Here is a 27632-nt window from a genome sequence, read left to right on the forward strand (position 1 = left end):
ATAAAACATTTATTCTGCTGATCTCTGAATGAAATACATTGTTACACTGATGCCTGACAAAATGGCTGATACTCAAATACAATTTTTAAAACTTTTCCAAATTCTTCTGAGTTAGGCCATAGAGTAGCTACAATACAAATCTAAAATTAAGAAGCTGCAATTAGGATTTACCACAGAGATACAATATTACATTTTAAATACATCAATCAAGTGAAATTTATATAACACTTCAAAGAAGGAGCTAAATATTATTTCCTTTTAGAAATAAAATAGCATGGCACTAATGAGACTTCTCCAAAAATGCCTTACAGCATCTAACACACTGCTCATAAACAGTCTCAAAGTCTTTTTCATTTCCCTGGAAAAAGATAAGAAAAAAAAGGGTAAAAATATCTAGCCACCCAGATTTAAGTCTTCAATAGCTACTTTTAAAATTGTGTTTGTTTTACAATCATTCATACATACTAATGTTTAAAAGTTCTCAACTCAATTTGTGATACTTACATAGTATGGATCTTCAATAATAAGCTGTTTCTGTGGATCATAGCACCCAAGGAGTTCAATTTTAGCTGTACAGTTTTTAAGTTGATTACTTTTTCTTTTCAGATCTCTGTAAAGTAACAAAGAAGCAATTTTGAACCACTGTTTTCATGGCAATGGTGGTGTCTGCTCCATTTGGAATCAGCATTATAAATTCAATAATTCTAGAAAGTTTACAGGGTATGAATGAAGATGAAAGAGCTGCTATACTTTCACAGTGCTGTGTACTCTATGTTGTTGCTTACTTTTGTTAAATGTCAAGGTCATCTATATAAAATGAAGACTAACTGGAAAACAAATAAATCAAGCAATTGGGTTCTTGACAATGACCTTAACTTGGCTTTAGTCACTAAAAAAAGTTAAAATGACAGGAGAAAAGAATTTTAATGCATTATTTTCAGTGTCTCCCTTTAGCTTTCATTATACAAAAGTCTCTTTGGAACATAGTCAATATATTTCTTAAAAATATGAGTAAGTTTCTTCCAGGTGTCCATGAAATGCTACTTCAATTGTTCTGTTTTTGTAAATTCTCTTAGCTCTGCCTTCAATTCATTTAAAAAATTCTTCTGTTGTATTCATATTACATTGATTGCTGAAATGCTAAACAAAGTCTTTCTTCCCATCAGTGTTTGTAAACATGTGGACGAGCACTTCTGATCATTCCGCTTGCTTCTGTTGATAAGGTATGTTGAGAGCCCTATGCTGTAATACCAAAGTTCTTATATAAAACCTGACTCAATACCAATCACAATGGCTAGCCAGTCTCACTTTAGGACTCTCAACACACCTCAACAGAAGCAAGCAGAGTGCTCTGATTCTGGGGCATGTGTGGAATGAAAGGCTCCCAAACCTGTGAAGGTATCCCCTTTCCTCCCGCTGCTGGTAGTATGCCAGCAGCTAGAATGAGTCTGCCATCCCAGGCACTGTGTAGAACAACTTCGAGCACCACAAGGCTGTTCCTAGGGAAAGCTGGACGCTACTGGGGCCGAAATCCAAGATCCAGAATGGTAGCGTAGATGGCAGAGGTGGCTGGTGCAGAGTCCTCTTCCCACTGTTAGGCTGCTTCCCTGGCAGGAGCCAGAATGAATTTCAGTTCTCCCAAGTAACGTTAAGATCTTTTGAAATCACTCCAGTTCTACACTTCCAATATTTTTTCCACTTGCTTCGGTACAGCTCTTTTCACTGTGTCACTGACATCTTGGTAAGTGTAAAGGACACCAGTATAAAATTAAGAGTTTAAATGAAACTGGAAGTAAATCACCTAAGTATATCGTTTAGTCACTGACTAACACGTCGGTCAATTCACGTGCCATACACAGAGTTGTTGCATGACTGGGTTGTAAAAGAGGTGGCCATTCACAACCATCTGAAAAAACTTATGACTGATTTGTATAATTTCATCTTTATTTTTTAGTCTTTAAATCCTGAGAACTTTCAGAGGGCCATTGCTTAGAATTTCATACCCATTTAACCACTTGGCCCTGGACAAATGCATCCCCCAATTAGGGAGAAATTTTGCTACTGCTATCCAAATTAGCAAATTAGTCAGCTATTGTCATGCACAATTATTAAGCTCAACATGGTCCCGGGGAGACATGTTACCAGAATTACAGCGAATAGTAGCAAACAAGCATTATTTTTCCTAGGATAATAAAGTGGCTTTTTCACACAGAGCCCTTTCTGCCCTCTCTAGCTGTACTGATAAAGATTCTTTTGACAGGACAGAATCTTTGAAAATCTGGACCTCACACCACTGTTTCCACCAGCTATGGAAGGTGGAAAACGGAGCAGGGCAGGATCTCTCTGTCAATTGAGACCTGCTAAATTTTGTTATATGCAGGTGTGTATACCCTAAAGCCCCAAGTTTTGCCCAAGAGTCTTTTAAGGTGTGAAGTGAGCTGTCTGTGGAATCTGCAAAAAGCTTCTGGCCATCAAGAGGTAATTCCCCATGGTAGATTGTAGCTCTCACAGAAACCCAGACAACTGAAGCCAGGAAGCTCACCTCATCACTACTGTGATGGAAACAGACTTGGCTGCAGCATTATTTCAGGTTTCACTAGATGCTGTGAAAGTCTTTGAAAAAAGCTGGCCCTCCCTCATTATGGCACTGAACTGTTCGCAGTGTTCCTGTGCTAAATGGTCAATAAAAGCCTTAAACTTCTCATGGTTCAGGTAATCGTATTTTGACATCAGTGAATAGCTATCCTGAATTGAAGTGTTGATGATGAATACTCCTACGGCCAAACAGGTCCAGACATCTGGTCTTTATTATAATGGGTGGCCTTTTGGATATGCTGCCTGTCCCTGTCACTGACTGCATCCACAACCTGAGAGTTTGGTCCCATGTGAGAGAATAAAAACCTCAGCATCCCTGGCCAGGATGTAGTATTTTTTTAAATCGGTCCTCTTGCATTTGTGAATGGGGGCTGGGAGGGAGGGAATTGCTGGAGTTTGCCAGATGATCTTGGCTGGCTCAAGGAGGACTTCATTGAATTGGCAGTGCCACCTGTGCTGAGGTAGAGGTGTGCAATACATTCAGGAGCCTATGATGAAAATCCTGGGCCTTCCTCTAGGGGAATTTGCAAGATGTCAGTGACCCAGTTAATAAAATCCTGGAATTGCCTAAAGTCATCAGCCAGCGATGGTAGTGATGGCCTTTGCTGCCTCATCAGGTGATGATGATGACGACATTTTTGTAAGTGAGGGTAATCTCTTTGTCTGCTCTTGCTCCTTAAAGGTCCCCTTCGGCTCAGAGTGGAGAGGAGAGAGGAATGGTACCGGGGGGGTACAGACTTCTGTGTTTCCTGTGGACTGAGTGGAGGTACCTCGAAACTATTGCTGGTACACTGCCCATGGATCCCAGTAGAGCCAATGAGACCATAAGGAACTGGGGGAGATCCAGTATTGGTCTCTTCATCTGTTGGAAGCCAGGGCTCTGGTGTCTTGCCTTTGTTGCATTTGCAATGGAGAGTAACAGGCAGAAAAAAATGGAGATCCTTGAACCAAAAGTTTTGAATTGGAATGCATCTCCACATTCTGTATGGGAGGTGACAACCCCTCCTCATGGATAGTTGAAGGAGATGATCTCCCATAAACCTGAGCAGTCAGAAAAGGAGTACTTGTGGCACCTTAGAGATTAACCAATTTATTTGAGCATAAGCTTTCGTGAGCCACAGCTCACTTCATCGGATGCATACTGTGGAAAGTACAGAAGAAGATCTTTTTATACACACAAACCATGAAAAAATGGGTGTTTACCACTACAAAAGGTTTTCTCTCCCCCCACCCCACTCTCCTGCTGGTAATAGCTTATCTAAAGTGATCACTCTCCTTACAATGTGTATGATAACCTGGATTTCCAGCACAAATCCAGGTTATCATACACATTGTAAGGAGAGTGATCACTTTAGATAAGCTATTACCAGCAGGAGAGTGGGGTGGGGGGAGAGAAAACCTTTTGTAGTGGTAAACACCCATTTTTTCATGGTTTGTGTGTATAAAATGAACTTTCTGTACTTTCCACAGTATGCATCCGATGAAGTAAGCTGTAGCTCACGAAAGCTTATGCTCAAATAAATTGGTTAATCTCTAAGGTGCCACAAGTACTCCTTTTCTTTTTGCGAATACAGACTAACACGGCTGTTACTCTGAAACCTGAGCAGTCAGTGACTCAGCAGACCGGAGGCTGCAAGGAGTGGAGACTGCAGCTCATTCAGTACCGCAAGCTCTTTCGGGTTTAGGAATTCCTGTGATACTGGAAACACAACAGAACTTGGTATTGTGCCAGTGATACTGCAGAACCTATGAGAGGTACTGATGTCGGTACTGCAAGGTCTTTCTGCGGTTCTGGAAGTGCTACTGAACTTGGTACCAGTGCCTATGATGTTGCAGATGTCATGTGAAGAATTGACGTAAGTACCAAGGATTGCATTGAAGCCAGTCTTTTGGTGACAGTGATCTTGGTGGTAAAAAGCTCTTTACCACTGAGGTATGGGACTTCGATGAAGTCTTAATGTGCTTCATGGTACCTGAAGTACCCAGAGCCTCACTAGTACTCCTCTTGGGGTCTGAGGTCTCTAGTGACTGGATCTTCTTTGAAGAGAACTCTGGTGTTTTTCTCCTCTTATTCCCCTTCCTTATACCTGGAGTGGGAAACTCATGATACCAGGGGCACAGTTATCGGTATCTCAGTCAAGAAGAGTGTTGGAGATGGGGGTTTTGATGTTCTCTTCCCCTTGGAAGCTCTTGGTGACAGTGATCTTGATGACGACAGGTCACTGACAGATAAAGGTGGTCCCTGTATGGGGAGGGGTGTTCTCTGAACCCAGGTCCAAAGTCAGTTCTTAAGACTTGTTAAGACTTAAAAGTCTATGATTAATTCCTCCCTCCCACCTACCCACCCCCCATTTCTTTTTTTAATCAAAGAAGAAAGGGAACAAGTGCTCCATCTTTCCAACTATTAGGTACTAAACCTACTCTACTAACCAATTATACAGCTAAATACTAATAAAATAAGCAAACAAGTACACCCTAGACTCAGTCTCAGGCTGTAGGCAGTTGAAAAGGAACTGAGGGCAGTTTGCCTGCACAGCCCTATCTAGTCTCGGTACAGGGCACGAGGATCTGTACGGTCCATGCCTAGACTGAAAAGGCACTGCTATCAAAAATCTCTGATCAAAGGCGCAGGAGTCCTGATGTGGAGCATCACAGAGATACTACTCAAAGAAGAACTTAGAATTTGATTTAAAGTATATTTACTCTGTATATTTTGATATAGGTTGACAATTTGTGTTTTAACGGTTATAAAGTTTTAACTTTTTGAATCTCAATGTCTATTGTTTAATAATTGTCTGACCCCCCACCCCAATAATTTTCTACAACTGTGAAAATGTAAATAGATACAAACTGAAAAAAATGCGTAAAAATAAACATCTCATCTGTTGAAATTATATATATAGAAATAAAATTCTACCAAATCTAATTATAACTCATAAGAAAACAAATGGCAAAAGGTTGCACATTAGGCAATCAAGCCCATCTTCTGGATTTATCATCATCTACAAAAGCAGACTGTCAAACCAGAATCTCTCTTAGCATTCTACCATACCTTACCTTAGGTTGCTTTCATCCATGCAAAGTATATAATCAAATGTAAGGAAATCATCTTTAGTAATCTAGAATTAAAAAGATTTGCTTTAACTTTTGTAGCAAAGATGTGTTTGCTTAAAATACACAAAATATTGCAAAAGAAGTTACAATTTTACAATTCTTATTGATTATAAATATGTACATATAAAAATGGAATTGTGAACCAGCAAACTGGTTAATATATTCTGAATCCAAGAGCTATCCTTCAGGTCAATTGTAACTGTTAACAAAACAATGAACAAATTATGATTGAGACTAAAATATGTAGTTGCACTTTTACAATAGTTTAGTTTCAAAAGCTACCAACTAATCTTTTCATACCTAAGTGAAGATACTATGTCAGTTATTCATCCAGAATTATAAAAATTTTCACTCCACTCACAAACCTATTTTTTTATACTAGTATAACCACACTGGTTTAAATTCACAACTTAAGTTATTCTGAAAAAGCTTTCCCACGTCAGGCAAGGCCTACACCAATTTAAGGCCAAACTTTGTGCTGGTGCACCGCATTGATATTGGGGGTTTACAATGTGAATCAGTGAAATTAGCTACATAAATACTAAACATCAATACTGCACAGTTCTACCCACAGTTACATATATAGCATCATAATTCAGCTTCTTGGAAGGTTTGCCTTGTAGATGTACTTTTTTGGGAGGAACTGGGGTAAGCAAAGGAAACGTATGAGAAAGTGTCCTAGAAATAAAATAAGTTCACAGCCTGTGGAAAATCTGAACTTGTAAAAATTATGCATATGAAAAAATAGCCTCAATAGTAACTTGTAATGGATTATGATTAGACTTCCCCTAAACTGAGGTGGAGTGGGGTCTGGAAATCACATCTGGGCTAAGAGCAAACATGAAACATTTCACTCATATAGGGAATTTTTCCTGCAGTAAATGCAAAGTGTAAAACAGAGTTAGAATAGAAGACTCAATATAATCTCATCTAAAACTTTTGATAGTACTGAGAATTAGTGAAGATCTGTTTATTTTCAATGTAAAAATATTTGCTGTATTCATACTGTGCCTTTGACCTACAAAAATATTTTTATCGTGGAAATAGCTCTGTCTTCTAGCAACTCTAATAAAACCTCTATAGGCTTACCCTCGTGGCTCTCTGCTGCTAAATGTTGGCCCAAGTGAAAATAATCTTACACAATTACGGTTGCACTGAGGACAACAAAAATAAAACATGAAGACAGATGTACTGTACACTGAAGCTACTTAAAAATGAAGTTATGGACCAGCATTATCAATGATGATAGGGCACCCCAAGTTGCTCTAAGGGTAACTTAGTTAAAAAGGAGAACAGTCCAGTAAAGGAGACTGCAGTTCAGGAGTTATTTTGACGTCCACTGCTTCTCTGAAGAAGAGCGCTGAAGAAGTCCCCCGTGCCTCACTTGTAAAGGAGGGGAAAAAGGTTTGATTCCATAACTGCCTTCCACACCTTCTCAGGAGGAGATGCTCTCAGTGCTGTCAAGGCTCAACTCTCTGATGCTGTCTGAGCCTATACCGAGGAAGCAGGCTGCTGGAGTCCCACTGGAGGAGCATCTGACCCTGCCGGGTTATGTTTAGGTTGCTGCTGCAATACCATGGAAGCCTGTGGTGATTCACTTTTCAGCAATTCCTTAAATCTTGGGGCTGAAGTAGAGGCAGATCCTTCTGGTACTGCACCCCTACAAGTGAGAAGATTTTCCCAGCTTTGCTTTCAGCTGCTCCTTTGATACCAGAGAACTGGGGAAGGTGATTGCTTCATTACAAGAGATCTTGAAGAGTAGTGACTCAGATAGATACTTCTGATAGATAATTGGGTTTCTGATGCCCGGGAAAACAACATGGTGAACTGGCTGCTGGGTGTGAAAGTTGCAGCCCTCTCCAGACTTCTAGATAGATGTATGTGCAGTGTTGGGGAGATGCCAATGGTCGTGGTACATGTAGGTACCAATGACATAGGGAAAGGTAAGAGAGAGGTTATGGAGGCCAAATATAGGCTGCTATATATGAGATTAAAAGTCCAGGACCTCCATGGTAGTATTCTCTGAAATGCTTCCAGTTCTACAAGTAGGGCAAGTTAGACAGGCAGAACTGCAGGGTCTTACTGTGTGCATGAGATGGTGGTGTTTGGAGAAGGTATTTAGGTTTATTAGAAACTTTTTGAAAAAGGAGGAGCCTACACAGAAAGGATAGGCTCCAACTAAATTAAAACAGAACCAGATTGCTGGCATGAAAAATTAATAAAGGAGTTTTTAAACTAAGGGCAGGGAAAAGCCAACAGCTGCGGATAAGTACAAGGTTCAGACAGAGACATCCATTAGGGAATAGCTTATTAAAGGGAATACTCTATATCCTAGCAAAAAGAAGAGGATGGAAGTTGATAAACAATACGAACTGAAGAGAAGCCTATCAAATGAAAAAAAAAGAGTCCCATTCAGCTATATCACATGAATGCAGACAACTAAATACCGACAAATTCAAAAACTGCTTCTAAACAAATGCAAGAAGTCTAAACGCAAAGATGGGTGAACTTCAGTGCTTGGTATTAAAGGAGGATATTGATACAATAGGCATCACCGAAACTTGGTGGAATGTTGACAGTTAATGGGACATATTAATACCACGGTACAAAATATATAAGAATGACAGAGCAGGTCATGCTGATGGAGGCGTGGCACTATATGTCAAAGAAAGCAGAGTCAAATATAGTAAAAATCTTAAATGAATCAAACTGTACATAGAATCTCTATGGACAGAAGTTCCATGTTTTCAATAATAAGAGTATAACAGTAGGAATATGCTACCAACCACCTAACAAGGATGATTACAATGATTGTGAAATGCTCAGGGAGATTAGAGAGACTAGAAAAACAGAAAACACAATAAGAATGAGGGATTTCAATTATCTCCACATTCACTGGGTACATGTCGTCTCAGGATGGGATGCAGAGGTAAAATTTCTAGACATCATTAGTGACTGCTTCTTGGAGCAGCTAGTCCTGGAACCCACAATGGGAGAGGCAATTCTTGATTTAGTCTGTGTGATGCAAATTTTTAAAAAGGATCCACAGGAGATCCTGGCAATTATAGGCTTGTAAGCCTAACTTCAGTACCAGGTAAGATGGCTGAAACTATAATAAAGAACAGAATTATCAGACACGCAGACTGAACATGATATGTTGGGGAAGAGTCAACATGGCTTTTGTAAATGGAAATCATGCCTCACCAGTCTTTGAGGGGGTCAACGAGCACATGGACAAGGGTGATCCAGTGGATATAGCGTACTTGGATTTTCAGAAAGCCTTTGACCAGACCCTCACTAAATGCTGTTAGGCAAAGTAGACAGTGAGGTAGCAAAATCTGCAGACAATACAAAGTTACTCAAGATAGTTAAGTCCCAAGCTGACTGCATAGAGTTACAACAGAATTTCACAAAAACTGGGTGATTGGGCAACAAAATGGTAGATGAAATTCAATGTTGATAAGTGCAAAATAATGCATATTAGAAAACATAATCCCAACTACACATACAAAATGATGTGGTCTAAATCAGCTAAATCAAGAAAAATCTTGGAAGCATCATGGATAGTTCTCTGAAAACATCTGTTCAGTGTGTAGCAGCAGTCATAAAAGCTAACAATGTTAGGAAATATTAAGAAAGGGAAAGAAAAGAAGACAGAAAATACCATCATGTCACTTTATAAATCCATTGTATGCCTATATCTTCATTACTGTGCGCAGTTCTGGTCATCCCATCTCAAAAAAGATATATTAGAATTGGAAAAGGTACAGAGAAGGGCAACAGAAATGACAAGGAGAAGAGAACACTTTTCAGATAGGGAGAGATTAAGAAGCCTGGGACTGTTCAGTTTATAAGAGAGACAATGAAGATCAGATATGATAGAAATCTATAAAATCATGAATGGTATGAAGAAAGTGAATAAGGAAATGTTATTTACCCCTTTGCATGAAACAGGACCTATGGGTCACAATGAGATTAATAGGCAGCAAGTTTAAAACAAAAACATAAGAAAGTACTTCTTCACACAATGCCCAATTAGCTTGTGGACCTCCTTACTGAGGGATGTTGGGAAGGCCAAAAACATAACTTGGTTCAAAAGAGAATGAGATAAGTTCATGAAGGATAGGTCCAACAATGGCTATTAGCCAAGATGGGCAAGGAAGCAACTCCATGTTCTGGGTGTCTCTAAACCTCTGACTGCAAGAAGCTGGGACTGGACAACAGCAGTGGATCTATTCTATTCCCTCTAAAGCATCTGGTACTGGCCACTGTCAGAAGACAGGATATCAGGCAAGATGGACTATTGGTTAGAAGCAACTGAGGCAGTTCAGCAGGATCATGCTGACCTTTATTTTCTTAGGAGTGGGGCTTGAGGATATGGAGGGTGCATGTGACACCCCTACTGGATACTGCTTTTGTCGCTTTTGAACTGTGCAAGTCGTGCAACCACACCATGAGTGGGAGCCAAATGCATGGGAACTTGAACTCTCGTGCTTAATTACATGAAGTAGTAATAATATTTGGACAGCAGTAAGGAGCCAAGAAAAGAATAAATGCTCCTTAATGTGTTTGGTTATTTCCCCATCAGCAGATGACTTTCCCAACCTGCTCTAAAAGATATCCCACATGCTCAACTCCTTCCTTGGATTTGGCTTTATTAGCAAAGAAACAAAATTCAGCACAAGCCTTTTCACTAGGCTTGGCTGCTTCCAAATATTCTACCTCAATACTTCTTCACCTACACCTTTCATTCCCCCCTTCCTAGAGGGGCTTTGCTAGGTGTGGTCTCAAACCATCTGCTTCATCAGAGAGCCAGAAGGACCCACTTTGGTGAGATTTTCAAAAGGTACAAATGACAGTTAGGTGTTTAACTCCTACTGTCTTTGGATACCCAGCTGCCATTTGTGCCTTTGAAAAGCCCCTCATTAATCCTTTTCCACCTGGATCAACACCTGCCAACATGGTTGGCTGTTTTGAACAAACATTGCTAGCCTGTCATAGTCCCCCCAAAATTTGTACATCCGTGTTTAGTTATATGTACAGACAGAGGAAATATATTTTATGATCAAACTCATCATTGCCTTAAGTTCCCTTTGCTGTAATCTCGCCAGGTCATGTTGCAATTTTACTCTGGATATTTCCACAAATTTTTTCATGGTTGCATTTATACCATAAAAGACTTGACAAAGGAAGATTTGAAGCAGTCACGCAGAATGCAGATGTGCATGTGTGTTAGAGATTTGGTTTCTTTTTAGTTCAACTGGTCATAAGTGATCTAGAAACACCAAAGGAGAGTCTGTACAAGAAGCCCTGAACACCTCTACATGTTTCACCATGGTAGCTGAAACAGCTTCACAGGTGAGTTTAAGAACCACTTACCTAATGTAAAAATAAAAGGAAATACGCTGCTTACAAGCAGTAAAAAAAATAAAAAAATAAAAATCTGGTACCTGTAAATGGAAAAGACAGAACTGTTCTAGTATTAAAAGCAGCAAAATTTGCAATAGTGTGTTATGTTCAATTCTGTTTGTGTTTGTCATAAATATAAAGGGAAGGGTAAACACCTTTAAAATCCCTCCAGGCCAGAGGAAAAGAAGCTAGGATAACCTCGCTGGCACCTGACCAAAATGACCAATGAGGAGACAAGATATTTTCAAAACTGGAGGGGGGGAGAAACAACGGCTCGGTCTGTCTGTGTGATGCTTTTGCTGGGAACAGAAAGGAATGGAGTCTTAGAACTTAGTAAGTAATCTAGTTAGCTCTGAGTTAGATTCTGTTTTGTTTAAATGGCTGAGAAAATAAGCTGTGCTGAATGGAATGTATATTCCTGTTTTTGTGTCTTTTTGTAACTTATGGTTTTGCCTAGAGGGATTCTCTATGTTTTGAATCTGATTACCCTGTAAGGTATTTACCATCCTGATTTTACAGAGGTGATTCTTTTATTTTTTTCTTCTATTAAAATTCTTCTTTTAAGAACCTGATTGCTTTTTCATTGTTCTTAAGATCCAAGGGTTTGGGTCTGTGTTCACCTATGCAAATTGGTGAGGATTTTTAATCAAGCCTTCCCCAGGAAAGGGGGTGTAGGGTTTGGGGAGGGTTTTGGGAGGAAAGACGTTTCCAAGCGGGCTATTTCCCGATTATATATTTGTTAGACGCTTGGTGGTGGCAGCAAAAAAAAAGTCCAAGGGCAAAAAGGTAAAATAGTTTGTACCTTGGGGAAGTTTTAACCTAAGCTGGTAAAAATAAGCTTAGGGGGTTTTCATGCAGGTCTCCACATCTGTACCCTAGAGTTCAGAGTGGGGAAGGAACCTTGGCATGGTGGCAGAGCGGTGGGATTAACTTGAAATCATTTTGAGATCAATTTGAGATTTTTTGAACCAGAAGCACAGATTTTAAAAGGAAATATTTTTTTTCCCTTTGGGCTGCTAGAATGCACGTTTTAAGCTGAAAGCAGTTAGAGCTTTTTTTTTTTTTTTGGTCTCTGCTTGGGGGCCAGAGCAGAGACAAACGATAATTGTCTTTTGTGAGCTGGAGTTCTCTCTACCTAAAGGCAGGGTAGTTAATGTCCTGCAGGGAAATTCATAAGTCTTCACAGACCTGAAGTTGTTTTTTACCTAAGAGCAACTAGAGGGGTTTTCTGTCTATTTGCCTGGAGACAAAGGTGTTAGGGGTTTTTTTTTTTAAGGATTTTTCTGTAGGCTGACAATCACTATCAGAGAATATAGGTATCATTATACAGCACAGCAAAATTTTACAAGCCAAGTTTTTTTTTGTTTGTTTGTTTTAATTTCTAACTCTCGGATGTAAAGTTAGTTAAAAACAGAGAGGCAAAGATGACAGAAACCAAGACACAACACAAATTGGAGTTAATCAGACTGGAGGCAGCGAAAGAGGCAGAAAAAGCCCTAGAAGCTGCCCACAGGAGAGAAATGGAGGCAGCGAAAAAGGCAGAAAAAAAAACAAGAGGCTGCCCACAGGAGAGCTATGGAGGCAAGGGACAAAGAACTGGAGCAGAAGGAAAAAGAGAGGAAGCATGCACTGGAGATGGAGAAGGCAAAGGCTCAGCAGAATATACCAACAAACCCGTGCAATCCTTCTCCAGGTACCACTTCCCATCCCAGAAAGTTCCCCATCTACAAGGCAGGCAATGATACAGAGGCCTTCTTAGAAAACTTCAAAAAGACCTGCCGTGGGTACCGCACCTCTACAGACCAATACATGGTAGAGCTGAGGCCGCAACTCAGTGGACCCTTAGCTGAGGTGGTGGCTGAAATGCCTAAGGAACACATGAACAAGTATGAACTGTTTAAAACCAAGGCGAGAGTCAGAATGGGGCTAACACCCAAGCATTCCCGTTGGCGGTTCAGAGCCCAATGTGGAAACCAGATGTGTCATTTACCCAACATGCCTGCCACATTGTGAAAACATTGGGATGCCTGGATATCAGGAGCAAGTGTTAAATCTCCAGAAGATTTGCCCGTCCTAATGCAAATGGAGCAGTTCTTAAAGGGTGTTCCTGAGGAAATAGAAAGATACATCCTAGATGGGAAGCCCAAAACTGTAATTGAGGCGGGGTAGATTGGAGCCAAATGGGTGGAGGTGGCAGAAAAGAAAAAAAACTGGTTGCAGTTGGAGCAGATACCAGAAGGGACAACCTCAAACCACACCCTACTAGCAGGGGCAGCCCAAGGCCCCAACTACCCCCCCAAGGAACCCTCCAGACACCTTATCATCCCACCACACCGTTCTCCAGCAACCCACCTCACCCCAGTGACCCGTCAGCTGGACGATGTTTTAAATGTAACGAGCCGGGGCATGTAAAGGCCAACTGCCCCAAGAATCCCAACAGATTACCGTTCATTGCACCGGAATCACACCAGAGGTCCTCAGGCCCAAGTACCTCCCAGATACCCTCAGAGCGGAGGGAAACTGAGTGCGGGCGGGAAGAAGGTCACTGCGTGGAGGGACACTGGAGCACAAGTGTCGGCTATCCATGCTTCCTTAGTGGACCCCAATTTAATCAACCCAGATATCCAAGTGACAATTCAACCCTTCAAGTCCAACTCTTTCAATTTGCCTACAGCCAAGTTGCCTGTCCAGTACAAGGGCTGGTCAGGAACGTGGACTTTAGCAGTCTATGATGATTATCCCATTCCCATGTTGTTGGGGGAAGACTTGGCCAATCACGTGAAGCTAGCCAAGAGGGTGGGAATGGTCACCCGCAGCCAGGCTAAACAAGCCGTCACGCCTAGCTCTGTTCTGGACACTTCTACCAGGACCCGGTCAGAGGTGATAACATCTGCAACAGCAGTAGTGGATCCAGTCCCAGAGACCCAGACAGAGCCAGTCCCAGAACCGGCAGCAGCCGATAACCCTACACAAGAGACTCAGCCAGAGCCTGAACCCCAACATAATGCACCAGCGGAGAGCGGTTCACAGTCAACGGAAACAGCCCTATCCCCTACATCGCTTCCAGAGGGACCAAGCATAGGTCCACAATCCAATGAGGAACTGATGTTTCCAGCATTAAGGGAACAGTTTCAGACCGAATAGGAAGCAGATGAAAGCCTCCAGAGAGCTTGGACGGCGGCACGGAGCAACTCACCGCCTCTCAGCTCTTCTAATTGATCCAGGTTTGTTGTAGAAAGAGGACTTTTATACAAGGAAACTTTTTCTGGTGGACACCAGGAAGACTGGCATCCTCAGAGACAGTTGGTAGTTCCAACTAAGTACCAGGTCAAGCTCTTGAGCTTAGCCCATGATCATCCTAGTGGCCATGCTGGGGTGAACAGGACCAAAGACCGTTTGGGAAGGTCATTCCACTGGGAGGGAATGGGCAAGGATGTTTCTACCTATGTCCGGTCTTGTGAAGTATGCCAAAGAGTGGGAAAACCCCAAGACCAGGTCAAAGCCCCTCTCCAGCCACTCCCCATAACTGAGGTTCCATTTCAGCAAGTAGCTGTGGATATTCTGGATCCTTTCCGAAAAAGACACCCAGAGGAAAGCAGTACATACTGACTTTAATGGATTTTGCCACCCAATGGCCGGAAGCAGTAGCTTTAAGCAACACCAGGGCTAAAAGTGTGCGCCAGGCACTAGCAAACATTTTTGCCAGGGTAGGTTGGCCCTCCGACATCCTCAGAGATGCAGGAACTAATTTCCTGGCAGGAACTATGGAAAGCCTTTGGGAAGCTCATGGGGTAAATCACTTGGTTGCCACCCCTTACCCCCATCAAACAAATGGCATGGTGGAGAAGTTTAATGGAACTTTGGGGGCCATGATACGTAAATTCGTAAATGAGCACTCCAATGATTGGAACCTAGTGTTGCAGCAGTTGCTCTTTGCCTACAGAGCTGTACCACATCCCAGTTTAGGGTTTTCACCATTTGAACTTGTATATGGCCGCGAGGTTAAGGGGCCATTACAGTTGGTGAAGCAGCAATGGGAGGGTGCAGGATTCATACAAGGTTCATGCGCTTGGCAACATTCAGGGCACACCCGGAGTGTTGTGCTGGACCTGTGCACACACAGCTCCTCTCAAGGGCATCAACCTTGGAATCTCGCCCAAATGACATGAACCGTGGGAAGCCTCTCAGGACTGGGCTCAAGGCCCGAGAGCAAGGAATGCGGTAGATAGAAATTGGTAAATAAGAATGTTAAACAAAGCCAGTGTATTCCTTTTATCTGTTGGAGAATGTAATGCGCGAGGGGAGAGAAGGAATAAAGGGGAAGGTGGAAAGCTGACAGGCAGAAGCCTGTTAGCAGACCAGCCTGCTTGCTTGCTAAAAGCTGTGTCCCGTCTTGTCACTGAACCGCCACAGGAGGGGTTTACACCTTCTCCAGGAACTAACATTCTGGACTTTGTAACCAACCTACAAAACACCCTCCGAACCTCTCTAGTCCTTGCTAGAGAAAACCTACAGGATGCTCAAAAAGAGCAAAAAGCCTGGTATGATAAACATGCCAGAAAGCGTTCCTTCAAAGTAGGGGACCAGGTCATGGTCTTAAAGGCACTCCAGGCCCATAAAATGGAAGCATCGTGGGAAGGGCCATTCACGGTCTAGGAGCGCCTGGGAGCTGTTAATTATCTCATAGCATTCCCCATCTCCAACCGAAAGCCTAAGGTGTACCATATTAATTCTCCTAAAGCCCTTTTATTCCAGAGAATGAAAGGTTTGTCAGTTTACAGCCCAGGGAGGAGATGACGCTGAGTGGCCTGAAGGTGTCTACTACAAAGGGAAAAGTGCTGGTGGTGTGGAAGAGGTGAACCTCTCCATGACTCTTGGGCGTATGCAGCGACAGCAGATCAAGGAGCTGTGCACTAGCTACATCCGATGTTCTCAGCCACCCCAGGACTGACCGAACGGGCATACCACTCCACTGACAAAGGTAATGCTCACCCAATTAAAGTCCAACCTTACCGGGTGTCTCCTCAAGCTAAAACTGCTATAGAACGGGAGATCCAGGATATGCCACAGATAGGTGCAATCCACCCCTCTGGCAGTGCACGGGCATCTCTAGTGGTTCTAGTTCCCAAACCAGATGGGGAGATACGTTTTTGCGTGGACTACCATAAGCTAAATGCTGTAACTCGCCCAGACAACTATCCAATGCCATGCACAGATGAATGATTACAGAAACTGGGACAGGCCCAGTTCATCTCTACCTTGGACTTAACCAAGGGGTACTGGCAGGTACCGCTTGATGAATCCGCCAAGGAAAAGTCAGCCTTCACCACACATGTCGGGCGGTATGAATTTAATGTACTCCCTTTCGGGCTGCTGAATGCACCCGCCACCTTCCAAAGACTTGTAGATGGTCTCCTTGCGGGATTAGGAGAATATGCAGTTGCCTACCTTGACGATGTGGCCATATTTTCGGATTCCTGGGCAGAAAACACGGAACATCTACAAAAAGTCTTCGAGCGCATAAGGGAGGCAGGACTAACTGTTAAGGCTAAGAAGTGTCAAATAGGCCTAAACAGAGTGACTTACCTTGGACACCAGGTGGGTCAAAGAACTATCAACCCCCTACAGGCCAAAGCGGATGCTATCCAAAAGTGGCCTGTCCCAAAGTCAAAGAAATAGGTTCAATCCTTCTTAGGCTTGGCCGGTTATTACAGGCGATTTGTATCGCAATACAGCCAAATCGCTGCCCCACTGACAAACCTCACCAAAAAGAAACAGCCAAATGCCGTTCAGTGGACCGAAGAGTGTCAGAAGGCCTTTAACCAGCTTAAAGCGACACTTATGTCTGACCCTGTACTAAGGGCCCCAGACTTTGACAAACCGTTCCTAGTAACCACAGATGTGTCCGAGCGTGGTGTGGGAGCAGTTTTAATGCAGGAAGGACCGGATCAAGAATTCCACCCTGTAGTGTCTCTCAGCAAGAAGCTGTCTGAGAGAGAAACCAACTGGTCAGTCAGTGAAAAAGAATGTTATGCCATTGTCTACGCTCTGGAAAGGCTATGCCCATATGTTTGGGGATGGCGTTTCCACCTGCAAACTGACCATGCTGCGCTACGGTGGCTTCATACCACTACGGGAAATAACAAAAAACTTCTTCAGCGGAGTTTAGCTCTCCAAGATTTTGATTTTGACATCCAACACATCTCAGGAGCTTCTAACAAAGTGGCTGATGCACTCTCCCATGAAAGTTTCCCAGAATCAACTGGTTAAAATCATCCTTGAGATGTGGAAAATATTGTTAGTCTTTATATACTTGGTAGTATATTTAGAGGTGCATGTGTCTTATTAACTATGTTTTCTCCTAGAGCTCCAGGAAGAAATCCCAGCCAGCGTTTCACCCTATCTGTGATTTGGGGGGGGGGGGGGGGGGGGGGGGTGTCATAAATATAAAGGGAAGGGTAAACACCTTTAAAATCCCTCCAGGCCAGAGGAAAAACCCTTTCACCTCTAAAGGGTTAAGAAGCTAGGATAACCTCGCTGGCACCTGACCAAAATGACCAATGAGGAGACAAGATATTTTCAAAGCTGGAGGGGGGAAGAAACAACGGCTCGGTCTGTCTGTGTGATGCTTTTGCTGGGAACAGAAAGGAATGGAGTCTTAGAACTTAGTAAGTAATCTAGTTAGCTCTGAGTTAGATTCTGTTTTGTTTAAATGGCTGAGAAAATAAGCTGTGCTGAATGGAATGTATATTCCTGTTTTTGTGTCTTTTTGTAACTTACGGTTTTGCCTAGAGGGATTCTCTGTGTTTTGAATCCGATTACCCTGTAAGGTATTTACCATCCTGATTTTACAAAGGTGATTCTTTTACTTTTTCTTCTATTAAAATTCTTCTTTTAAGAACCTGATTGCTTTTTTCATTGTTCTTAAGATCCAAGGGTTTGGGTCTGTTCACCTATGCAAATTGGTGAGGATTTTTAATCAAGCCTTCCCCAGGAAAGGGGGTGTAGGGTTTGGGGAGGATTTTGGGAGGAAAGACATTTCCAAAGCAGGCTCTTTCCCGATTATATATTTGTTAGACGCTTGGTGGTGGCAGCAAAAAAAAAAAAAAAGTCCAAGGGCAAAAGGTAAAATAGTTTGTACCTTGGTGAAGTTTTAACCTAAGCTTGTAAAAATAAGCTTAGGGGGTTTTCATGCAGGTCCCCACATCTGTACCCTAGAGTTCAGAGTGGGGAAGGAACCTTCACAGCATTGTTACAAAAAAATTAGAAACTGGAAAAGTCAACGGAGGGCAGTTAGTATGATTGAGGGAATGCAGAAAGGTTAGAGGAACTAAGCATGTACTCTTTGGAAATAGAAAAAGTAAAGGACCACCTCAATAAGGTCTACCAAAATTATGAAGGGAACAAAAAGGAAAGATGCTAACAAGACTACTTGATCTTGTGTCAAATGCAAGAACTAGTGGCATGAACTCAAGCTAAGGAAAGGTCAGGTCCTAAAGGAATACTCTATACACAGAGAATAGTTAATGGAAATAAGTTATGTGCATTTATTTGAATGTCTAAGTCATTTAAATACATGAAGTTATGTTTATTTCACTGCATCTCTCTCTGGAATGCAATGCCTGAAATATACTCACTAAATAAAAACTGAGGTGGGCATTTCCAAAACTTCAGACTGTTTCCGTTTAGTGAATGGTGCTGCCCTGACTCTTAGTGAGAGTGCCCCAAGTTATGTTTACAAAAATTATCTAGTTGTAATTCTCCTTTGAAGATATTTTGATATTATTTCCACTCTTGGGTCTGAGCTCCTTAGTGTTAGACAGGAGCTCCTTCAACTCAAAGAATTTTGACCATAACAGCAGCAGTACCAGGGCAGAGTACAAGCCAGGTCATCTACTGGACCTGTACAATATAAATGCTGCCCTTCGTATCAGTTCCTTCACGTGCCTGGGATGTGCCATGGACTCACAAGATAAGACAATGCAAAATTATTCAAAATAGAAGAAATATGCCTCAGAGAAAGAATATTAAACATTTAAAGGTAGGGTTTTCAAAGTCACTCAACTGTTGGCCTAAGTCTCCTCCCAGAGACTTCAACTAGAATAGTGAAGGCAACGCTGAGTGCTTTTGAAAATCTCACTTAATAGTCAATCCTCCTAATATTTAATATTCAATCAAATGGCTGTTAAGATTGGTATGAGAAATTATGGCTGAACAAAATTATTAGTTCTGTCAAGAAATAAAATGTACTCTTTTCTACCTGCCGTGCTTTATGGGCTGTCTCAATGCCGTGATTTCTTAGACAGCTTAAAGCCCTTGCATCTGGGGAGCACCCCACGTTCCAGTCAGAAACAGCAGCACTGTCTGTCATCCACTGCAACAACAACAATAAAAAACACAAATACACATTTAAAGGAAATAAGAGTACAGTACCTGTCTGGCAATATGATTCATGGTAATGCCATGCTTCCTCATACAAGTCTGTCCCCGAAAATCAGGAGGGTTGCCTATTTCATAAGTAGATGTTGCTGCACTGTCTATCCTCCACTACAGAGAAACAAATTCAAATGTTTATGTTTTCCTTCCCACAGCTTATGTAATACTGACTGGCTAGAAGAAAGTATATTTTGGCAACAGTAAAAATAAACAACTGACCTTATTTTCAATGTTTTCATCAGTTACAAGTTTTCTAAAAACTGCTTCAGCTATGGGTGATCGGCAAATGTTCCCTAAAGAAACAAGAGATTGAACTAAAGTTTATCTATGGTAAAAGAAGCAAGATAGGACAGGATTTTAGTTCACATAGTACTTTTATAGTTTATTTTATCATATCCCCTAGGCGAATCCACAGCAGTGGAGTCAAGCCAAGGCCTCTGGAGCAGTCTCTGTTTATTTCCATCTCACTGCACCAGGGGAGTGAAGGTACTGCCCCATGGAACTTGCCACACAAGGGGTCACGTATCCCTTGCATATGATCCCAAATCTTGTACCCCTCCTGTATGGTGTAATTATATTGCTTTTTTTGTCCCCCTCCACAAAAAGACTTTCTGTAACCATAATTGAAAAAGCAGAATTTTGAACTGTATCTCAAATGGATGTTAATACTGACATTTTCTGTCTTGTCTTTCATAGTTTTGCTCATAACAGTCTGGAACTTCTAGGGTCTTCAGATGTCCCATCCCCACAAATCCTCTATGCACTGGCAACAAATAGGATACATTTCTGACTATGATTTACTGGATGATTTGCAAAAGTTTGCTTGAAGTATTTATCTTAATGGCCAGCATCGTTGTTGAGAGAAAGTTTTCCATTGCCTTTTTACCCCTTAAAAATGTTTTAAACAAACACTGCAGAATGCTAAAAATATTTGGGAATATATTACATCCTTGCCCAAAGTAAATAAAGTTCAATACCAAAGCAAGAGTCTGCCAATGCTATTGTTTGGACTCCTCTTTTTAATGATACCCCCATAGATAAAACTTTCATCCCACAGTCTGCTTTTTCATATTCTACCCTTTCCCCACTTCAAATGTTTTGGAAAATTGAAAGCACAGTTATGTTATCGGATATGCCATTTATGTTCATGATAACTAAAAAGTATGATATTATTCCACTGTAGTAAAACACTATACTTCCATTCTTTCAGACTCAAAGGGAAGGTAATAAAGTATTCTGTTGAAGATTCAGGAAAAGTCAAACCACTGATCTGGTGGAAAGCACTGGCTAAGCACCTGAAACTAGGGGGTCGTAGAGCTACTTGTGATGGCAGGAGCCTCTTCTGGAGGTGCACAGAGAGTGTTTCCTTAATTTGGACTAGTTCATTCAAGTTTGAGAAACTAAATGGGAATTGAAAAAAGTAGGAAAGCTTGTTTTCCTTTGCCAATCTACGAATAAAATTGAGGAGGGAGAAGATGAGCTCTACTAGCTCTGAAAACCTCAGAGGGCATGGTGACCAGAAGCAATCAATTAAAGTCACTAACAGTTAACACTTCCTGTTTTGTTTAATAAATCAATTAGTTTTAAATGCAAAAGATGTTTTTGATAAAGAAAAAAAAAGGAGTTTATGTACCCAGCACTCTAGGGTAGTTTTTATTTAAATAATAAACAACTTTAAAATGGATTTCTGTGAATTTTTAATTGAATTCAAATTTGTCAAGCTGCATTTGGAAATCACAAGTAAAAAAATTAATATAGTAATAAAAAAATCCATTTTCCAAAATAATAAAAATATAAAAATTAAGAATCTACATAAATGTACATAAACCTGTGTAATTGCTTACATAAGTGTATATGGTGCATCCTCATGGTTAGCAAAAAGAAATACAAAATTTAGTGTAAAGGCTATATTTACTTGCAAATCAAAATGCTTTCACGATTATACCAACCAATGTGAATGAACCTGTCTTTAGGAAAACAAAAAGAACAGATGCAAAACAAGATGAAAATGGATGATTTAAGTAAAGGTTTCCTGCTTGCTGATTTAAATCATGATTAAAAATGGTGATTTAAAATTAATCCATCCTGTCAAAGGCAGGTTTTTAAACAGTGAATAACTGTCTGAAGGAGTAGCCTGTAAGGAAAAGGAGTATTATTGGACACACAGTAACCTACTGAGAGGACAATGGGATTTTGCTGGTATGCCAATGGTTGAAGTAAATGTCTTGCCACATAATTAAACTGAAACAACATTAAATAAGCCTGAAATACATTTCACTTTCAGCCTATTGCACACTGCACACTAAAATATGTTGAAGGAAAGTTATATAACATGGTTATAGACCTTCAGGTGAGTGGTGGATACTAAATTATAGCCTAAGCAATCCAGTAATACTTGCTACCCAGATGAATCTATTCTGAAGCTTCTCACAGAGACAATAGCGGTTATCATTTAATATTCTGTTACAGCGGTGCTTGTTATCAAACAAACAATTCACACTTTTTTGATGTTTTAGTTCACATTCAAATCAATAGGGTATACTTGTTTTTCCATTGAAGGGAAGTCACTTTCTTTCACCTCACAAAAATCAGAGTTCCATTTTTGATTTTGAACAGTACCGGATGGTGGCGGTGGTTTTTGACAGTGGTACAGTAAGATGAGATCAGATTTTAAAAAGTTTAAATTAATGCTTCATTAACATCACCTTTTGAAGGGTCATTCAACAAAAGAAAGTAATCCTACAGTAATTAATAGATTTCACTTCCTTCTAAAACATATGTGAAAGTCATTTAATTCATTAAAAAAGATGGAAGCTAAACGAAGATATTTTAATGCAACATTAACTTTTGAGACTGTCTCAGTCACGTCCCGAAATTCAGAATTAAGACTCTGAAGCAACTTAGTTCTAACCCCTTTTGTGCAAATTATCTTATTACAGTAAATAAGATCTTCACATTTTATGATCATACACAACCTATGGTAATTAAAATGCAACACAGTATGTGCATCTGCAGTTCGCGAAACAATGTGGTTCTTTTGTAGTACATATAAATTTATTATTTACCACACTGGTAAATCTATTTGGAAAGCCACCATATAGAAAGTGATGACAATATACACAAAATAGACTTTTCCCTTCAATCTCTTAAGCAACAGAGTAGGTACCACAGACAGGAGAAAAATGCAAACTTCCCCGTATTGTACCAGCAATATGCCTCAGCCCTGCAATGATTAACTGGGGCAAGAGATAACTCGATGCCAATCGACACCCTTGTTGACAGATTTAGGGGACATCATGGGTAGAACACATACGAAGAATGGACTTCTCAGAAGAAATAGTCCCTCCACTAAGAGAGAAGTAATGTTAGCATGGTTGAGTGATGAAACTTGCTTTTTCTATAGGCAGAATGCTTCATAGCTATGCAAGGCTAGGAGGGGTCAGAGTACACTTCTAGATATGTGATATTGCACAAGAGCCCTATATACCAGAGGTTCTCAAACAGTGATCTGCGAGCTCCATTCAGGAGGTCCGCAGATAGTTCCCTCTAAGGTGCATGCCTGGGTGGCTGCATAAGAGAGAATGAAGCGCCACCCACTTAATTAGTGGAGCCGCTCAGGCGTGGCTCCACTAATTAGGTGCCTGGACCCTGGAAAAGACGCACATGTAAGGTGAGGTCGTGGCCTTGGAGGGAATAGGGGGTAGGTGGTAGGGAGAAGTGGGGTGAGAAGAGGGGGTGGGGGAAAATTGAGACGTGCAGGGCTGCGGTGGCCAGAGAAAGATGACTTTCCCCAGCTCCAGGGCTGCAGCTACTGTGGAGAGACTGCCCTCCTTCCCAGCCCCAGCTCAGGGGCTGCCGTGGCGGGGGGAGAGAGGGCATATCTGTCACATTAGAAAGGTAAGACTACTGATATTAAAATATGAGTTGTATGCTTTTATTTGCAGAACAAAAAACCGTTCATTATTAGCAATTTTTTTTTAGATAGCGCTTTTATCCAAAGTGCTTTACAATAGTTAGCTAATGGTACATATAACATGTGGAAAGATCATTAAGTGGTCCGCCGAGACACTCAGCAATTTTCAAGTGGTCCATGAGAAAAAAGTTTGAGAAGCACTGCTATACTACTTCAATACAAGTAAAGGATGACATATCTAACTGAAACTGTAGGGGGAATACAAGCATGCAAAAGATATTACCTAGTTTTATAATAAATAAGATAAATTGGAATTTCACCAGAACACAAAAGCCATCCATCAACTCCAGCAAAAAGTGCATGGATTATTTTTTAAAGGATTACAATCAGGATCTCTCAGATGAAGAAACACAACGTCCCTCATCCACTGTCTACATTATAGAAATTTGCACTGGTAATGTACATATGCAGCATCATTATAAAGATGAATTTACATCAATGTAACTTAATCTGAAATTACCAGAGTAAACTGCACCTGTGTAACCCCCACTTTAGAATGGTGCAGTACATACACATTAAAGGTTTGCATTGGTATAGGTAAATTAATGGGTGAGCTACTACAACAAAAGATACTACATAAGTGTAAAAAGAGTAATTTTTTTTTAAAATGTCTTTCCTTAAATTAAATAAAAACTGCAACTTGTTCACCTCTTCTCAGTTCCAATTCCTTTTTATGTATTTGGGTTACTTATGTTGCTGGATACTTCATTTATTCTTCTGTGGTAGGAAAAAATTCAGAAGCAATATAATTATGCCACTATTAAGTAGGTTATATTTTCCTATGTAATTAATATCTGCTTCTCTTGTTACAAACAGAAAACAGATGTTAACTGAATATTTGACTATTAGTTTTTCAAAACAAATGTAGAAGTAAACAACCTGATTTCACATGAATCCTTGCACTCTCTATAATCAACTCTCAAGTGGATATCTTCAGAAATGACACGCTGTCTCTCCCTTCCAACAACTGAACACTTGAAATATTGGAAGTTTCAGATATTTGCAATGGGTGTTAAAAATAACATTCATATTTTTGAATTGATTGGGCTAAGCTTTTATTCTTTTTAATCAAAAAATATTACATATACTTTAAATTATACGAATGCATCAAGATTACTTTTTAGGGCACAGGGAAATTTTAGATAACTGCTGAAACACAGCAAAACCCAACACTGGTGGAAGGAAAGCTCAATGCAATCTTAAAATACTTTAAATGAATGAAACTTTGACAGGTCAGCATTTATTAAAAAAATAAAGCTGTTTCCCACATCATTCAGTCCTTGTTGTCATATGGCACCAACTCTTTTGGGTAGCTAATATAAGATGAAGGGAAATTCCAGGGGAGTTGACAACATTTATTACAGTGATTTCACCCCATTGCTTGTACTTTCTGACTTTGTTCATTCTTCCCTGAAAAGAGCGAATATGATTTATTCTCTCCATTCCCAAGTTTCTCTAGTATTATCTAACATTGGACTAGACACACAGAGTAAGCCATGTCCCTGCCCCAGAGAGTTTACAGTCTAGATGTGTTCCATTAATGGTTATTATCTGTTTTATTTACTGCAGACAGAAGACATTATCAAGCACTAAACTGTAATTTGCTGTGTAATGAATATCTATTTATCATTACAAATGCAAAGCAGATTGTGTGCATATATTTATTGATGGTTTCATAACACAGATCTAATTTAACAAATGAAGACTTGTCTTCTCAAGGATCATCTTCCAGTGCATCAGGGAGATTTTAAGGGCCAGGTAACCAGACTCACAGAATCATAGTAATATAGGGCTGGAAGAGACCGTCAGAAGTCATCTAAGTCCAGCCCCCTGCACCAAGGAAGGACCAAGTAAACCTAGATCATTTTTGACAGGTCTAACCTGTTCTTAAAAAATACCTCAGAATGATGGGGATTCCACAACCTCCCTTGGAAATGTATTCCAGACCTTAACCACCCTTATATTAGGCGGTTTTTCCTAATATCTAACCTATACCTCCTTTGCTACAGATTAAGCCCATTACTTCTTGTCCTGCCTTCAGAGAACATAGAGAAAAATTAAATATAGTCCTTTTTTAACAGCCTTTAACATATTTGAAGACATCTATCAGATTCTCCCTCAGTCCTTTTTCTCAATACTAAAGATGCCCATATTTTTTAACTTTTCACCATAGATCAGACTTCCTAAACCTTTTATAATTTTTGTTGTTCTCCTCTGGACTCTCCAATTTGTCCACATCTTTCCTAAAATGTGGAATTCAGAACTGGACACAGTACTCCAGCTGAGGCCTCACCAGTGCAGAGTGGAGTGGAACACTTACCTCCTGTGTCTTACATATGACACTCCTGTTAATACACCTCAAAAAGATATTAGCCCTTTTCACAACTGCATTACATTGTTAACTCATATTCAATTTGTAATCCACTAACTCCCAGATCCTTTCCAGCAGTACCACCACTTAGTCAGTTTTTCCCCATTTTGTAATAAAACATTTAATTTTTCCTTTTTAAGTGAAATACTTCTCATTTCTCTTCACTGATGTTCATCTTGTTGATTTCAGAAAATTCTCCAATTTGTTTGCAACCCCTCCAAGCCTGGTATCACATTCAAATTTTATAAGCATACTCTTTGTCCCATTAGCCAACTCATCAATGAAAATATTGAATAGTATCGTAACTTCTCTGCAAACTTTGGTAGGTAGGTACTAAACATGAACACACAGCCTGGCATTACACTTACTATGACACTGTACTAAGCCCTCCGGGCAGAGATAACAACTTGTTGGGGTGGGCAAATAGATTAGGAAGGGGAATGATGGTGGGTGGGAGATACCAGAAGTGTTTATTACATTGACAAAAAGAAAAGGAGTACTTGTGGCACCTTAGAGACTAACCAGTTTATTTGAGCATAAGCTTTCGTGAGCTACAGCTCACTTCATCGGATGAAGTGAGCTGTAGCTCACGAAAGCTTATGCTCAAATAAACTGGTTAGTCTCTAAGGTGCCACAAGTACTCCTTTTCTTTTTGCGAATACAGACTAACACGGCTGTTACTCTGAAACATTACATTGACAGGAGCTCCTCCCCTGTTCAGGGTGCACATCTACCCTTCCCCTGCAAAAAAGCCCCCCAACTGATCTACTCACCTTCTCCTCCTTCCTGGTGGGGAGGGGAGACTCTATTCAGGGTACGGGAGGACGGGCTCTACTCCTATCCCCTTTCCAGCAGGGAGGCTGCTAATTCCCTCCCCACCCCCCCTGCGGCTGTCCCGGAGCGAGGCGGGAACGGCCTTCTCTCCATCCACCAACCATGGGTGCCTCAACCCCCAGGAGCCCCTGTCCCCTTCCCACCACAGCGCTGGAGACGCGTCCCCGTTCCGCTCCACTCCTGCCTGAGCGGCCGCCCCACACTTACCCAGACACACGAAGAGCACAGACTTTGCTTCCCCAGCCGCCATCTTCCTTTCCGGGCAGCACCAAAGAAGGGGGGGTCCTTCCTTCTCCGGACTGTCGTGCAAACCTCACCGCGCTTTGCGGCACCACTCGTTAAAGCCGTCCATTGTTTATGCCTGATCGGAAGCGGGGTGGGGAATAAAAAGAATTTAAAAATATGCTCTCAGAGTTTGGCAAAGGCAAAGGGGCCCCGACCAGCCACTCCAACCAATACACCCATCATGGCGTTGGTGGTTATGTGTGTGTGTGTGTGTGTAAAAATCAGGCACTTGAATAGACACCCCCCAGCTGCACCTGTCCCAGGTGAGCGGCTCTCAGGGGTCCTTCCTTCACCTTGCACGCATGTACGCACTCAGTGATGAGAGGTCGAGTCTGGGCCTGGCCGCGCCCTCTCTTCTCTACTGTAAAGCCGCAGCCAGGAGCCTTTGGAGGGTGTTACAGGGAGTGAGTATTGATATGCTGTGTTCTCAGACCCGGGGAAGGGGATAACCCCATTCTGGGGAAGGATAGTGGTTCCTTGGGTCCTACCTTCCATACTTTCGCTGGTTAGATGGAGAATGAGGGCAAGACTACCCTAGGGTTGCCAGGCATCCGGTTTTTGACTGGGCTGTTAAAAGTCTGGTTGGAGGTGCAGCGGAGGCCTGGGGCTAAGGCA

The 27632-nt window shown here is 41.3% G+C and overlaps 2 protein-coding genes across 7 annotated transcripts in view; one reads left to right on the top strand and one right to left on the bottom strand.

The window, feature by feature from the left end:
- On the bottom strand, positions 1 to 27336 carry ACP1 (acid phosphatase 1). Of its 5 annotated transcripts, XM_074947757.1 has the most exons (7): positions 26940 to 27003; positions 21399 to 21418; positions 19774 to 19847; positions 19379 to 19492; positions 5653 to 5714; positions 505 to 610; positions 1 to 358 (listed from the first exon to the last, which is right to left on the bottom strand). In XM_074947757.1, exons 2-7 carry the CDS (start codon positions 21415 to 21417, stop codon positions 281 to 283), a joined length of 453 nt encoding a protein of 150 aa, XP_074803858.1. In that variant the 5' UTR covers position 21418; positions 26940 to 27003; the 3' UTR covers positions 1 to 280. The 5 variants fall into 5 exon arrangements, with proteins under 5 accessions (XP_074803858.1, XP_074803854.1, XP_074803856.1 ...); XM_074947753.1 differs by lacking the exons at positions 19774 to 19847; positions 21399 to 21418 and adding an exon at positions 27311 to 27336 and having other exon boundaries at positions 26940 to 27093; XM_074947755.1 differs by lacking the exon at positions 21399 to 21418 and having other exon boundaries at positions 26940 to 27080.
- SH3YL1 (SH3 and SYLF domain containing 1) overlaps positions 27296 to 27632 on the top strand; it is a 106865-nt gene continuing 106528 nt past the window's right edge. For both annotated transcript variants that reach the window (XM_074947752.1, XM_074947751.1), the window contains exon 1: positions 27296 to 27421. In XM_074947752.1, the coding sequence (XP_074803853.1) occupies position 27421 (1 nt within the window). In that variant the 5' untranslated portion in view covers positions 27296 to 27420. The remainder of the gene's footprint in view (positions 27422 to 27632) is intronic.

Source organism: Natator depressus, chromosome 3, assembly GCF_965152275.1.
Source record: "Natator depressus isolate rNatDep1 chromosome 3, rNatDep2.hap1, whole genome shotgun sequence".
Classification (NCBI taxonomy): Eukaryota; Metazoa; Chordata; order Testudines; family Cheloniidae; genus Natator; species Natator depressus.

Bases quoted from the DNA above. Each gene is read 5' to 3' on its own strand.
- ACP1 (XM_074947753.1), bottom strand. The intron at 5,715-19,378 runs GTAGAAAAGAGT...TTTTAATTCTAG, and splicing joins CAGCCCATAAAGCACGGCAG to ATTACTAAAGATGATTTCCT. The intron at 359-504 runs GTAAGTATCACA...ATCTTTTTCCAG, and splicing joins TTATTGAAGATCCATACTAT to GGAAATGAAAAAGACTTTGA.